The 15616-nt window shown below is 43.3% G+C and overlaps 2 protein-coding genes across 11 annotated transcripts in view; one reads left to right on the top strand and one right to left on the bottom strand.

Moving 5' to 3' along the window:
* Window positions 1-164: 164 nt before the first annotated feature.
* On the bottom strand, window positions 165-6442 carry LOC100116665 (protein transport protein Sec24C). 6 transcript variants are annotated; one of them, XM_001601052.6, is made up of 14 exons: window positions 6264-6442; window positions 5081-5287; window positions 3884-4995; window positions 3634-3813; window positions 3366-3561; window positions 3184-3299; window positions 2684-3094; window positions 2488-2614; window positions 2234-2394; window positions 1775-2156; window positions 1495-1689; window positions 1232-1423; window positions 963-1156; window positions 165-874 (listed from the first exon to the last, which is right to left on the bottom strand). In XM_001601052.6, the coding sequence occupies exons 2-14, from the start codon at window positions 5277-5279 to the stop codon at window positions 734-736; spliced, it is 3606 nt and encodes a 1201-aa protein (XP_001601102.1). In that variant the 5' UTR covers window positions 5280-5287; window positions 6264-6442; the 3' UTR covers window positions 165-733. The 6 variants fall into 6 exon arrangements, with proteins under 6 accessions (XP_001601102.1, XP_032453850.1, XP_008203412.1 ...); XM_032597959.1 differs by lacking the exon at window positions 6264-6442 and adding an exon at window positions 6187-6261 and having other exon boundaries at window positions 321-874; XM_008205190.4 differs by lacking the exon at window positions 6264-6442 and adding an exon at window positions 5757-5877 and having other exon boundaries at window positions 321-874.
* A 4869-nt stretch (window positions 6443-11311) lies between these two features.
* The window catches only part of LOC100116629 (protein kinase C, brain isozyme), a 65173-nt gene continuing 60868 nt past the window's right edge, over window positions 11312-15616 (top strand). For all 5 annotated transcript variants that reach the window (XM_008205186.4, XM_003425601.5, XM_008205184.4 and 2 more), the window contains exon 1: window positions 11312-12141. In XM_008205186.4, the coding sequence (XP_008203408.1) occupies window positions 12139-12141 (3 nt within the window). In that variant the 5' untranslated portion in view covers window positions 11312-12138. The remainder of the gene's footprint in view (window positions 12142-15616) is intronic.

Raw genomic sequence — 15616 nt, 5'->3', positions numbered from 1 at the left:
AGTCTCGAATTATACACTTATAATATCAATAGACTGCGTATACATAGGTACAGTTACGTGAATTTGATTACTTAATTAATAAGTACTTAAAGTTAGCTTGTATAAAAAATGTACATATCCATATGATTGAAAGAGGTAATCGCAAAATAATAGCAGACATAGTATAGGTATGATTTTAACAAATATTTTATTATTAATAAATGGAATTAAAACAAGAGTAAATAAAATGTACTAAAATATATAGTAATTATAATATTTCAATGAGGAAGCTTGATATCTTTATAAAGTGAGCCCTAACAAATGTAAATGCTGTGCAGAAATAAATTTTTGATATAAAAATATATCAAGATTTATTCTTGGATATTTTTACATATACCATTTATCCATGTATCGATTAAATCTTCATTCATTCATTCACATTATATGTATTCCATAACTGTAAACAAATCTCAAAATACTCTGACTCTGTACAATTTTTCACTATTTAATTCAAATTTTCAAAAAATTCAAATTTAAATTCTCACATATCACATGGAATTCAAAACCAACATAATTAATATACAAAAAATTTTATTACTAACTTTTAAAATAGGCTAAAACAAATATATAAATAAAATTTGTAAATATATATTTTTTGTATCAAATAATATTTTCAGCATCACATTGTAAAAATTACAATAAGTGCCATAAAAACTTCTTTGAACCTTTGCACTTATCGGAAATCGTTGTTACATTAACTTAGAAGTGCTCGTATATCCCTATGCATGTGGCACAAGTAGTCAACATAGCTCGGACTTCCGTCAGCTCCTCGATCTTCCACTAAATATTGGCGCATGACCATTTCCATTTTTTCCCGTTGTCTCGTCAATGTCAACTGTGAATGAATTGCCATTTATATTATTTATTGTGATTGAAAATAAAAATAAATGAAATTTTTCAAAATAAATTAATGATCAACATACCCGCATGCAATAACGTCTTTCACTTTGCACCTGCGAGATTATGTCTCTGATTCGCTTGTTCAAAGTATTATCCAGTACGGGAATCGTAGTTTTGTCCGTGTCCACCTGCACAATAGATGCAACTCCGAAAACTGATTGCACCCATTGTGGATTTAGGCTCAGCCCCAACCAGATGAACATGTGAATTCCGTTTTCTGTAAATTGACATCGATTAGAAAATTTGTCAAAGCAAGATGTTGATTTCAATCAGTACTTTTACTCTTTCTTACCTAATAAATATACTCCGTCGTCTTGGAACTTATCTATCGAACAGCGCAATACAGGTGGTAATTCTGTAGTTGAAGGATCAATAGTGTGTAGAGCAAGTAAACGCGGATATATATGAGCTACGGTTTCGGTAATGGGCATTGAAGAAACCGCCATCATTACATAAGACTTTTGGTCAATCGTTATTCCAGCTCCTAAAATGAGAAAAATTTATAAATAAATATTTCAAAGTAACCAATTTACTTTTCATATATCCTTCATTTACCTCCAGTCAGTGCATCACTCTTGAGTAAACTATTAATGTAAAGAGGTAATAGTTTCATGCACTCTGGAAGTATCAACTGCCCAGCACTCGATGGAGTAGCACAATGTTTTCTATAAGCAGCTAAAATAGCAGCGCATCTCGAGTTCAGACCATCTTTTATTGCCTTTGGAGAGTATTCCACAAGCTTAGAGACATCTGTCAACATCAAAGAAGGAAGCGATTAGTTTTATCTTTACGAGCAACAAACAGAATAAATAAAATGGAAGTAGTATACACTAACTCTGTTTCAATAGGAAATTGATTATGGCATCCAAATCGCAGGCTCGATAGAGTTCTGCCATTTGCGATGAAGTCTTTAAGCTCAAATTAATTACTCGTAATCTCCTTACTCCACTACAAGATGTGTAAAGAAGAGCTGCTTGAATATATACACTTTCCTCGTCCCCTAACTTATCATCGTGTTTAATCTCGATCGCTATAGCTTTATCAGAATCTATACTAGCCAGTTCCATATCAGTCGTGTTAGACATATACAAATGACCATAGAAATCGGTTGGTCTTACGCCGGTCGAAGTTCGAACGCGCATGACAGCGTCAAAAGCGATAGGTCTATTAATGTTGTTGATAACATCAGTGATCAGTCTATCGCCGTCAATGTCAGCCTTAAACAAAATATAAAAGTTAATTCAAAAGACTGAAAGCTATTGGGGTGAATATTGTATGAAAAAAATCAACATACTTGGAAGTAAGTGTATTTGTAGACTTCACCACCTGTCAGTCTAGCAACTTGGCCAATAGTAGCCACGTCAATGTAAGAATTATTGAAGAGGAATAGATCTACACTACATCCAGATCCAACGCATTCTTGGCCTAAGGTGTTGTAGAAATTCGTTTGTGGAGCTAAAATACCATCATCATTTTTGATTAATTTTGTTTCTAAATCAATAAACATATCCATAAAAAATAATACTAATAATCAATTGTGATAGATACCTAAGACACTTTTTTCCTTGTCTGTTCCAATAACATTACGGTCGTCTCGGTTCTTCAATTTTCCTGGCGCTTCCGCAATAGGTAATGAAGAATGAAATACGAGAAGTTTTCCGGCACACTCGCAAGCCTAAAGTAGAGTATATTTTTATTAACAGCGATTGATTGCATTTTTGTGCTTTTGTAATCGTATGCTCACCTTGAGAGCTTCTAATCCCGATTGAATAGCTGGTCCGAGGATTGTCTCCGTTTCTCGAGTATCTCCAAACATTATTGGAATCTGCGTCATTAAACTATCTATTGTCGATTCGCTTTCTTCAACGTCACATAGAAAACCTTCCAAAAGTGGCATAAAAACGTCTTGAACATCTCCAACAAGCATCATTTGCGGTTGAGCAAGATTGGGTTTGCAATTGTAAAAATGAACTGAATTGTTGTACGTTATAAAACCGACTTTCATGTTGGACTTAGTCTGTCCTGCGTCGACGGGTAGATTTCGAATGATTTCCTTCATTTTAGCACAGAGTAATTGCACAAGGCCCGATTTTATATTATTGTAAGAAACGTCGATTACAAAAATAAGCGCTGGTGGCTTGGGAAAAACATTGTCCTGAAAAGATTATTAAATATATTCAATAAGAGAACTTTTTAAGAAAGTATCGATGAAAGACGAAAGTCATCAAATTAATTTTTGCATACCCTGCAATAATCCTTTGTTGCTATATACTCAAAAGTTCCAAGCATCAATTCTGGTCTTTCGTAACGATCCATACGTTGACCAGTGTGATCCAAATGTTGGAAATACTCTTGTGGAACTGCATGAAAAGTGAAATTTAATAATGGAGTAAAGTTAAAAATTGTTAATTCATGAAAGAACATACCTTCTGTAGTTGCTTTACAAAATACGCATTGGAATCTTCTTCCAGCATCAACAAATTGCATGAAAGGGCACATATAAGCTTTGCATCGAATGCAACGTACTGGACCAACCTCTCCCATGTCTACAATAGGTGGTTCGTGTTCTCCCTCTTCCACTTGAGCCATTGGGCTTAAAATTATTCCGAATGGAACTTGAGTCTAAAAATGTATTTGAAAATTTAAATAGATCAAAAAACACAGAAAATGCCTATGTCATAATTTCATACTTACATGTTTCACCATTTCAGCTTGCGTAGGAACAGTGTAGATTGATGATCGAATAAATCTTGGAGATGCATTTCCTTGATCAACAACACTGAATTTCGTAGTAACTAATGGAGGCACCAGTCCTTTTTGATTAGTTAAGAAGTTCCCACCTTTTAATCTTTGGTCCTCTTGGAAAACTTGGATCTGCAAAATGATCATCAAATTGTACTCAAAGGTTTTAATACATTATTAATCAAACATATTCGATACTTACTGGGCTAGGCATTTGATCAGGATCGAGTTTGCCTTGTGGTGTTTGAGAATTATTTTGGAATCCTCCAGGGCCACCTTGGTAAGGACCAGGCTGATTTCCATACATTGGCTGCCCAGGTCCATAATTTGGTTGCTGGAAACCTTGGTTCATACCATACGGTGGATTGGCTTGCTGTCCTGGTAATGGAGGACCAGAAGGATATGGACGTTGACCTGGTGCTTGATTTGAATAGGGACCTTGGAGATTCTGTTGACCAGATAACAGAGGGCCAGACATATTTGCTTGGCCAGGAAGAGGAGGTCCAGATAGATTTGGTTGGCCAAGCATTGCAGGCCCTGACAGATTTGGTTGACCAGGCATTGGAGGTCTAGAGAAATTCTGCTGACCTGGCATTGGAGGTCCAGAGAAGTTCTGCTGACCTGGCATTGGAGGTCCAGAGAAGTTCTGCTGACCTGGCATAGGAGGTCCAGAGAAGTTCTGCTGACCTGGCATACCAGGTCCAGAGAAATTCTGTTGACCAGGCATTGGTGGTCCTGAGAAATTTTGCTGACCAGGCATTGGGGGTCCTGATAAATTTTGCTGTCTTGGCAACGGAGGTCCAGTCAAATTCTGTTGTCCTGGCAACGGAGGTCCAGACAAACTTTGCTGTCCTGGTAATGGAGGTCCAGAAAAGTTTTGCTGTCCTTGCAATGGAGGCCCAGACAAATTTTGCTGTCCTGGTAAGCTACCAGGCTGTCCAGGCATTGGTGGTCTTTGATTAAACGCAGATGGACCTTGAGGATTTTGACCAGGCATCGGTGGGCCAGCCAAGTTTTGTTGATTTGGTGGTTGACCTGGCATTGGGGGACCAGCTAAGTTATTCTGTTGGAAATGTTGTTGCTGTTGCTGTCCGGGATTTGGTGGTCCAGGTTGATTCATCGCAGGTGAAACTTGTGGCATACTTCTCGGAATGTTTGCTCCTGGAAGCGACCCTGAGGTAGGTGGCTGTCCTGAATACTGTTGTCCTGGAAAATGGGGTGTTCCAGAAGGTCCGTACGAAAATGGAAGACCGGAATTTTGTGTTGCAGGCGGGCCTTGCTGATGTGGTACATGGCTGACTTTATCGGCTGGTTCTGTGACAAATAAATATATTTTACACTCGTGCAAGATATTTTAATATTGATTGTAAGCTATAAATGATGAAATTTGTTTGCATACCTTGCGATTGGTAATGGTTTTGATTATGAACGCCATTCACAGAAGACGCAGGTTTTTGTGGACCAGTCAAAGATACGTTTGACATTTGGTCCACAATATTATTTTGATTCATCTGTGCATTGCTAGGTGGTGGTACGTTAATAGGCTTTTGTGGCAAGTTGGCGTTTGGTTCCCCATAAGGCAAATACTGTGTGTTCATTTTTTAATCTGGAACATGTCAATTTATTCCTGCTTAGCAAAAAATTGTGTAATACATTTCATTAAATTGAAAAATTAGCTGTCTGAACAATTAGAATTGGAGCTTGGTATCAAAGTCGACTAAAAAAACACCTCATTATCACGATATTCAAAGAACATATTGAATAGACAACTACTTGCTGTAGATCGAGTAGAAATAGAAAAAATATTTTAAAAGCATATGGCAATTCAGGAGCTACTTTCTCATTCGCGTTTGTCCAAAATCACCCACTACTAACAAAAGCCAGCTACGACTCTACCACAATCTCAAAAACACCAAGCAAAACAAATCATTTTTTTAAATCACGGATTCGATTTAAAAAATAAAAAATTCCGGGGCAACTATAACCTATCGCGTTCTAAAAAAATCTTCAAAAATCCGTCACAAACACAGCACTCTCAGTCCTCCGTTCGTAAAAAAACCTTCCGCAACGACTACCGAATCCTCCTCCGCGAAACCGCATCAAGAGCTACATCCACTCTGTCGAAAATCAGCCAAACGTCATCATCATATAGAAAGTAGTCGGCCAAGTGGACGTATGCACAACATAAGTTATACCTCTATATATATATATATATATAACATGCGTGTTCGCGCGAGTGCAGCGCAATGCCCCGTAATCACTATCTCGACATCCTCGATTTCACAACAGTCGAGAAACAAAAATTCCACGGCTAAAACACGCTCTCGTCATTCCAGCGTCAGAAAATCACCACGATAAAACAAGAAACAACTCGCACAGCCCTGCACTGGACATAAACAAACCGTAGCGATGCGTTATATAGCTGTCAAAAATTAAAGGGACAGCTGCTCTCACAGAGAGTCCTTCGGTGAGCGTGTAAGGGGCGACTGACACGCATCTATATACCTCTCCTGTCCTATATACGTGATGATAATACACGTAGCTCGAGATAGCGGCTGCGTTATATGTGCGTAAATACTCACGTGAGTTATCGTCGCGTCGGTCTAGCATAACCGGGATCGCGATGAGGAAGTAGCTCAGAGCGGCGTCGAGCCTTGTCGCTTGTGACTATACTTGTGTGCCACGTCGCGGTGCGTGTGCCGATCGCTCCGTCTCGCTCTAATGTATAAGTACTTATTCGAGACACCACGTCATCTCGAGTGTACGTACAAGAGTCGCCGAGCGAGGAGTCGGCAGATTTTTTTGGAATTTTATGCTTCTAAGGAAGGATTTCGACAGGTGGTGGGGTAGAGGTTGGAGCGGCGAGTGGGAACCGGGAAAGCGCGGGTGCGACAGCTGCAGCGTGCGAGGAGAGATTATTGCGGGAGTAGGTAGCACGTGCGGATGCGTCGGATGCGCGAGACGAATTTTTGAATGAAAATGCCGCCATTATATATCGAGGCGACGGTTGGCAGGACTGCGGCTCTGCCCGCGAGATTTTGAACGGTTTTAATTGGTTCTTTTATGGATCGTGTCCACGATTTGTGGATGTTATTGATTACCCAGTAATTGTTGATCGTTCACTATAGTTGAAAATAAATTTTATTTTTTTTTGTTATTTATCGATACTCGCTATTACGAAAACTATTCTAGCGATAACTTTTCGATCAAAGTTTCCCGATATTTTCATCAATTTTCACAGACGCGCAGAAAAAAGAAGACGATATGCGTTACCCATCGGCTCGCACCTGTTGCTGCGGCGCGTCGTGGGAAGAAAAGAGCTGCAGCTGAAAAACTATACACGATCGCAATCATGACGAGAATGATAATACTCGGGGTGAGTTTTTCTTCGGCTTCAATAACGGTCTTACGTCAACTCCCGAACACGTTTTTGTATAACGAGTTTGTGGAAAAAAAAAATTAACTTAATAATTTAAAGCTATATATTTATATATAGCGCGTCGCAGCGTCTGCGCGATATATATATAGCACATTCCAGCTCGCGCATCTTTGCCAAATGCTCGAAAGACACAAGGCGAGCGTAAAATAACTTTAATCGAGTTTTTCCCTTTATTTATTTTGAGACAAGCTGCGTACAGCCCTGTCCGTCATAAAATTTTTCTACTTTCATCTCCCTATATAATTATTCTCGCGGCGGACGCATTCATTTCAAATATCGCCTTTATCATCGTACAACATAACAACCACGCATACGTACACATATACCTATATGTATATATATATATATACTCATTAGTCATTAGAATCACACGCTAGCATAACCCACGAGATGAATTACAAAAGGTTTTCTCTCGCAAACGCGTTGTATTCCAAGCGCCTCTATATAGCGCACTGCGTTATATTATTTGCCTAGTCAGCCGTTAAAGGCCATAAGCTCCGGTATAATACGCGCATTTGTCCCTTTCCACTCGGCTGTGTCCTTCGCGTATAATCGTCGCGATTCTCCACAACGACTACGCGCGATAAGGCTATATAACGAAATGCTTTCGTCAGCGGGACATCTTGGATTTCGACGATATAGAACTGTCCCGGGATTATCGCGAGCTCGTTCGCTTGAATAATTGACTTTTCGTGCTGGCATTATAATTTCGCTGTTTCGGAGATCTATTACAGATGGTTTATTATCCTTTTATTTATCGTGGTTTTTTCCCTCTCGAATTTCGTACAGGACGAGGAAACTTTCAGTTCGCGTAATGTCAAATTAGCGCATCAAACGCGGCCCCGGCCGTTTTAAAAACCGAGAAAGTTTCAAATTAAAGCTCCCGCCGCATTATATACCTATTTTACAGAATCTAATATCCAACTTTTAATAACGGCTAAATTCGACCCGAAAATCATCGAACACACAGCGAGTTCTTGGCGAAAACTGCATAGCGCCGGCTGTTCAAAGGGAGCATCGTGCACACACACACACACACACACACACAAACGGAAAAAGAGAACAAAAAACGACTGCGCGGCCTTTGTCCTTTTTTCGCGCGCCTTTGGGTCGTCATTTTTTTTTTTTTTTTTCCCTCAGCAGTATACACACCATCGGAGCCCCGGCTTTTTTCGCGTATCACGCTCTATATTTTATTTTTTATTTTTAAAAATAGCGCATATAAAGCTCGACCGTGTATACGTGCGCGCACACACACACACACACGTCTATACGTATTGACCCGCCGACGTCGTCATAACATGGGCCATGGTCTTTCCGGTTGACCGGTTCGCAGAGAGACTCGGTGTGTGTGTGTGTGTGTGTATACTGGATACATGTTTGGCGCACACATACATATCGAGCAGCAACGCGGGCTATAATAACCGCTGACCCTTCTTTTTTTCCTTATCGCCATTTCGATCCCTAGCGAGAGAGAGAGAGAGAGAGAGTTTTTCTTCTTGGCGTGACTGTACACTGCCCGCAAGGTCTAAACGCGGACGCGGTTCGATAAATGATATCGTATGGAGCCGAGAGGGATGCATATATACGCGCGGGGGGAATAAAATTTCGTTCGAGCCTCGACTCCGATACGACGAGTTATGCGCGCGTTGTTAGTGTTCATTGCGATGGTAAATCTGCAGTGGCCTGGCTCTATGTGTGTGTGTGTGTGTGTGTGTGTGTGTCTGATGGACGTCGTTAATTTTTCGCCGGAGAAATTGGACATAGTTTCTTTTTGCAGTCTAGTATCGCGTTTCTATAGATTGTTCGTTTTATCGGAACGACGAGCTTGGGTAGAGTTGAAAAATTAGTTTGATCATCTCGCTTCCTTCTCCGATTCTTTTTCCTCGAGGAACTGGACCGAAGTGGGCGAAGGAGCGAGGGATTCAATTTTAATTACTGTTTCGCTCGCGGCCGAGCTTACAAAGTGAAGTGTCTCGTAAAAAGCCGGCTGCAGTGATCGATCGGCATTGGAAAATTGAATTTTTCCAGATTTTCAATTTCCGCTCTGGAGCTAAAGAGAACAATGAAAAAGAATATGACGTTCCATACAGTCGCGTATACGATAGAATTCGAAATGTAGTATAGCTCTGAATTATACATCGTTTCAGAAAAGTACATCCAGTTTACGCAAGAATCAGATTCCTTCATCATACACTTGGAATGCGTCCACTCTCTCTCTCTCTCTCTCTCTCTCTCTCTATGCCGAAGCTCATATAATGCAAGTAGCGCATCTCCAGTTCCGCGAATTTTGATCTCGTTAAGTTATATTCCACTTCCGTGTGACGCATCGCTCTTTATGCCGTTATATTAATTCACGAATAGTTCCGCGGACACTTAATATACTTAAGCGAGAGATGGAAGAAAGTGTCATTCATCCAAACACAGCAAATTTTTTTCCCCGACTCCTTTTATCCCGCGATGATCCTCCCCTAACAAAACAATTTACCGCGAGAGCTCGGGCTGCCGCGAAAAAGGACGCTTGGAAGGTAAAGCCTCTCGTAAAAGAAGCGGATCTTTCCGCTCGCTTTTCTCTATTTGTTCGACTCTCTTCAAGAGAGAGAGAGAGAGAGAGAAATAGACCGAAACGCGCTCGGAGGGAAAATCGCGTCCAGTGTCGTGTAAATTTTGGATGAGCCCGTGCGCGGTATAACGTGTATGTGTTTTGCTTCGTCTTGCCGCAGCGGAGCATAGATGGAGTGGATTACACGAGTATTTGAATCGGCGCCGGCATGAATTATCGATCGCTTGTAATTGAAGCATTATTCGCATGACGTATATATGCGCTCGAAAGTGAAGGAATTGAATTTTTCATCGACGCTAGGTATTCCACGCGGGCTTTATCGTTTGGATATTCGAACGTTGATGCATTTCAAAATTCCCGCGGAATCTCTCCTCGCGCACGCACAAGCGACGAGGAAAAGAAATGCCATATCACCGGCACGTACGTGAATAATTCTCGCGATTTTTATGCACGCGCGTATAACGTGTAAGCCGGATGAGGGGAAGCTTGGGCGAGAATTAATAGCCGCGGGTGCGATTTTTCAAAAGTGTCGCAAGGGATTTTGAGGACTTTGGAAATTGACGAGCTTTTTTTAGGTTCTTAAAGACGGAGAAAGCTATGGATGTACGAAGCGCGTCGTATAATTTTGATAGCGATATCGATCGGCAAATTGACCCGATGACCCGACCGCGACGTTCTCTCAAGAATCGCAGCAGGTTGTTTGAAATATTTTCAGCACTCAACCGCGTTGTCCCACGTATCAGCCTATGTAAAAGCTTCTCGACACCTGCAGCCGTTCTATTTTCATTGTTTCTCTACTAATCATTGCGTAGAGCCGTATCGCGGCTATTTATACAGTCGGTCTAGCGTTTCATCAGAATCAGCTCTACCGCATCGATTCTATTCCGATTTTTCGAGACTATAAATAATCTGAATAACCCTTTCCAGCCCAAGCCTCTCACCTCAACACAGCAACGCACTCTCTCATCCCGATGCACCATCGATCTTCCGAAAAGCCAGTCCCCGAAAGCCGAAAAAATCCAGCGTCAGCTCGTTAAACATCGCTTAAAGGAGCTGCTGCCTTTTCCCGAAGCAAAAAACATAAATATCCTCCCGTCGGCGGCCCATTTATCCCTTTCTCTCTCTTTCGAGGGCAGTACCTATCTACTGTCTATACACCTATATGTATACACGGGGGCAGACATCTGTGGCTGCGCTCCCGGATACGCGACCCCGAGACTGCGCGCAGAATCGCCGCGCGGATATAGGAGAGAGGATTCCGCTCGCGCGGAAGGAGAAGCCTCGTTCGAACGCACGGCTTTTTAGAAGAAGAAGAAAAAAAAAATACTTAGTAGGTTATACGCGCTTTGAGTTTTCTCGCAGGTGGCGCGCTCGGCCGTGCGCGGAGTAGGTTATGCCCCGCGCGCATCACTCATATATAGAGGGACACCGGCGGCGGCGCCGAGAGAGCGAGAAAGGGAGAAAACAAACGCTCGGAGCGTATATACCGAGAGAGAGAGAGAGAGAGAGAAGCGCGATGGAGGGGATGGAATAAACAGACACCCACCCGAGTTCTCGGAGTAGGGGAGGTTATCGGAAGCAGAGCCCGGTAGTCCCACACACAGACACACGTATACAGGGCGCAGTAGTCGCGTCCCCAGGAACGACTCGGCGGCTGTTTCTCTCTCTCTCTCTCGCTTGCGCGGGAGATGTCGATATTCGAGTGCGCGGCTCCGGCTGAGCAGTGGCTGGCGCACGGACACAGACGCGCGCGAGTCTAAAATTACTCGGCGACTGCGCGCGTAGTAGTGTAGTAGTAGCAGCGAGTATGAGGCGCTCGGGTGGGGCAAAAAAGAGTGAGAGAGAGAGAGAGAGAGAGTGAGGATGGAGGGGACGCAAGAGAGCGAACGAGGAGAGTCGAGAGCGCAGCTCGCCAGGCCGCCAGTAGGGAGCTTGTGTGTGCCAGCCGACGCAACTCGCTGCTGCAGCTTCCTCGCGCGACGCACGAGGAGCGAGAGAAAGAGAGAGAGAGAGAGAGAGTGGAGTCTCTTGCTCTTCCACGAAGACGACGACAACAACAGCATCGGAGTTTCAGTTCTGACGCTCTGGGGTACAGTGCGCGACGTACAGAGATTGACCGAATCGGTGCTACAGTGTGTGCCGCTCGCTCGTAAACACAGAGAGCGAGAGAGAGAGCAGAGGAGGGACGGCGAGCTTGCAAGCTCGAGCTTTCGTGCACAGCGAAGAGTGAGTTAGAGGGAGAGAGAGAGAGAGAGCCGGCAGAGATGGCCGACAACGAGGAAAACAACCAGGAGGACTCGCTCGGGCCGACCGACGCGACCACGGCCTTCGCCAAGAAGCTCCGCGGTCGCAAGGGTGCCCTCAAGAAGAAGAACGTCTACGTCGTGAAGAATCACAAGTTCATGCCCAGATTCTTCCGGCAGCCGACCTTCTGCAGCCACTGCAAGGACTTCATATGGTGAGTCTTTCCTCTTCTCTCTCTTATACGCTCGTTCTATAGCTATACACACGGCAGAAGCTGCGCGCTGATTACAAAAGTCCTACTGGATTACCTAATTCAGAGACACACGACTTATCAGCTGATACCTACACACGCGGGAACGGCCCGAAAAACTTGAGGAACTCGTTTGCACACACAGACCTTTGCAGGAAAGAAAACACGAGTTTTTATATCTCGTGCGCGAAAGAAACCAGTTTCCCGCGGAATTCAGAGTCACAGAGGCGATATAGCATTGCATTATTCATCGGCTCTCACGTGCATTTTTCAGCGCGGAATTTACACGAGGCGCGAGCCAATAACAATAACACTCGCTCGCTCGGGCTAATGCCTTCGATTTGTATACCGGTTGCGCGTCAGCGTGTCCCCGTGCAATCGATGCATATTACCCTCGCATAGCCGAAATACTGACCGTTATGACTGCGCTGCAATATCGTCGATACTCTCATACTCTGTTCATTTTATTCCAATCGATTAAAGTCCATTAGATCGCGTGGATCTTTCTTTCAATGACTAACGGTCGGTAAAAAGCTGCATCTGCTTATAATCGTCGATTGGAAAATCGCGTAATCTAGCATTTTTCTCTGCTATCGTACACCCGTGTAGTCGCGTGATTAACAGAGAGGACGACTCTTAATCAAGCGGGGTCAAACGCTTAATTACAAGCCTGGCTCTTTGTTGCGCGTTTTTTCGCGCGGGTTCTCGAATTTTTCTAGCCGCCTCTGATGGGTATACACGCCGATGCACTTCGATTCGAATAAAAGAGCCGCTGAATAAGTCATGAGGCTCTCGATTCGGGAGAGGATAGGCTCGTTGTGCAGAGAGGGACGATAATTAGTTTATAGGGACGACCGCGAGCAGCTGTGTCTTGGAGTAAACGTTTCTTTGGTTGGAATTGGAAACATTCACACGCTATGCATAGTACACGCACGTATTAAACGCGGAACAATTCGATTCTCGCGGGAAAAGCGTGTGTGTAAGTATCTCTCTCTTTTTCTCGATGACCGATCTTACACGTATAGCAGTTTCAGCGTCGACTGCCTCTCGTGTGTGTGTGTATAAAAGAGAGAGAGAGAGTGAAGAGTCCGGTCGTTGTAGTCGAGTTAAGCAGACCGGCCTTGACGGGTAACGCACGAAGAGAGAGAGAGAGAGAGAGAGAGAAGTAGATGCTTTATGTGTATACTCACTATAGCTGTATGTCTGATCAAACACAACTTTCGCTCGTCCATCAGTGTACACACGTTATTTCGGATGGTCATCGGCTATTGTGTGCAGCTTCCGAATGCAAAACAAAGTTGCAGTTATGACCGGAGCCAAATTGCGATAGGTTACAGACGGGCTCGTTAAATCGACGCGCACACGCAGACACCCGTTGACTCTCGGTTAATTGTTATAAACAAAGAACGCCGCTTTACGATACACGGCTTTTTTCTATTCTTTAACAAACCCCGTATGCGATCAAGTCCTCCGTTCGCTTACACGTGCGTTATGTGCTTTCAGCTATACTAATATCCAATGGAATATAACCTGTATAATGCTATTCCGCTGTGCTACTTTTTTTCCGCTACATAAGCACTCGGCGCCGCCAGCGTACTCGCATAATAACATAAATAATAATAACAACGATAGCAAGTAGATTCTCGTCTACCTATATACACACCATTCTATATTTACGCGTTATTTACTCGCACCCGCAACGTCCTTTTTCAGGACGTAAGTCGATCAGATTTGCTCGAAGCCTTAAGAGATTTTACGATAATACGCAGAAAAACTCTCGCGTATAAATAGACACACAGTAGGCGCGTCGGTTGTGCGCCAGAGCTCTTCCTGCGTCCATTCATTTTTCAAACGCGCGCGCGCGCGCGCGCACGTAATTGTCACGAGCGTCGATCGCTATACAATGAAATACACACGCCGTCGCGGTTACGTATATAAAGATAAGCGAATTGAGAAATCGCCGCGCGCGATTTTTCGCGCAAACTGTCAACAGCAGCAAACGTCGATGACAAGAGAACCTGTGCGTTTGTGTATTACGCGTACGACTATGTGCATCGTGTGCGTCATTCGTCGTGTGCGTATGTGTGTGTGTGTGTGTGAATATCTCAGCGAAGCGGAATCGCGAGAGAGACGTGCGCGTCGCGGTGAATTCGGCGGGTGAATATTCATTATAATATCGCGCGTGGATATGTACGTGCAACAATAATTTTCCCCGCTGCGTTCGTTAACGCGACTTTTGACGTTGTAAAATACGCGTTTAATCGATTTATCCCTCGCGCGTAATGATATATGCAGATGAGAGCGCGTCCGATCTGGTTCGGCTTTTTCTACTGACGCGCGTGGATACACGCATGTCGTTTAAGCGCTGTGCACCGCGCTCGATGGAATAATTTAAAGAATCAGCACTGAATTATCACTGCACACCGCGCAAAGATCACGCGTATATCTGCAGCATACAGCGTATAACAGAGGCGCGCAGTAGCTCGGTGCGTAAAATTTTATCAGCTTCGGTTTACGATTAGCCGCTCGTAAAGCCGGTCCCGCAGAATCAACAGGCGCGAGCGAGCGGAGAGCGTTTAAAAAGAGCTGCAGCGCGCGGAATTACAAACATCCGCGCGAGCTAAACATCTCCATCCTACTGGTTTTTCCCCGCGTTTCTCTCGCTCTTGCGAAGCTACTTTTTTTTTTTTTTTATATATACTTCTGTGGTTATATGGCGACTGGATTCCTCCTGTCGTCGAGTTCTCCTTTTCTGTATCTATAAGAATTGTAAAATGCGAATGACAAACTCTCTCCCTTATAGTCCGATATACTTACTGCGCGGACATTCGCTCTAATAGGAATACTAAATTACGACGAGGCTTCTGCGCACCGGTTCTGCTCTCCGTTATGTATATACGTCTATGTTTGCACTAATTCAGCTGTATTACCCTTTGATTCTGTAATTATACCGAGACGCCCAGGCGCGCGTGTAATCAATCAGCGAAATGGCCCACTTCGTTAATTATAACGCTGCATCGTCGTGCATAGAGTAAACTAGATAAGGTATATTAAAAAAAATTATTAAAAATTTTACGAGCGAGTCTCGAAAATAAAAAACGGACGCTCGTCGCTGATGCAGTTTTAGGATTATGCGGCGCACCTGCTGCTGCTGCTGCTGCTGTTGTGTGGGAGACGCATGGCAACCGATGCTTTCGTTTTGTTCTCTCTCTCTCTCTCTCTGCTGTGTATAGTCGAGAGCTACTCGACGAGAGGACAGTGTTTTTGATTTTTTTTTTTTGTATTTTGGTTACATAATTTTAAAAGGGAATTATTGCGTTTTACATTCTCGGGTTGAAATTTATCGTTAAATTTTAACGAAGACAATTAAATACGGCGGCGATCGTAAAGATTAATCACAGCATTCTCGCGAAAAATTAATTTCGAAGCAAAATCGTTC

Source organism: Nasonia vitripennis, chromosome 3 (assembly GCF_009193385.2).
Source record: "Nasonia vitripennis strain AsymCx chromosome 3, Nvit_psr_1.1, whole genome shotgun sequence".
In the NCBI taxonomy this organism is placed as follows: domain Eukaryota; kingdom Metazoa; phylum Arthropoda; class Insecta; order Hymenoptera; family Pteromalidae; genus Nasonia; species Nasonia vitripennis.
The sequence above is the reverse complement of the archived record's forward strand: the minus strand, read 5'-3'. Positions and strand labels throughout refer to the sequence as shown.

What these genes read in the sequence shown, in the direction of transcription:
- LOC100116665 (XM_001601052.6), bottom strand. Translation starts at nt 5,279, where the DNA reads ATGAACACACAGTATTTGCCTTATGGGGAACCAAACGCCAACTTGCCA. An exon ending in GAGTGATGCACTGACTGGAG is followed by an intron (nt 1,424 to 1,494) that starts GTAAATGAAGGA and finishes TTCTCATTTTAG; the next exon opens with GAGCTGGAATAACGATTGAC. An exon ending in CGACGGAGTATATTTATTAG is followed by an intron (nt 1,157 to 1,231) that starts GTAAGAAAGAGT and finishes GTCAATTTACAG; the next exon opens with AAAACGGAATTCACATGTTC.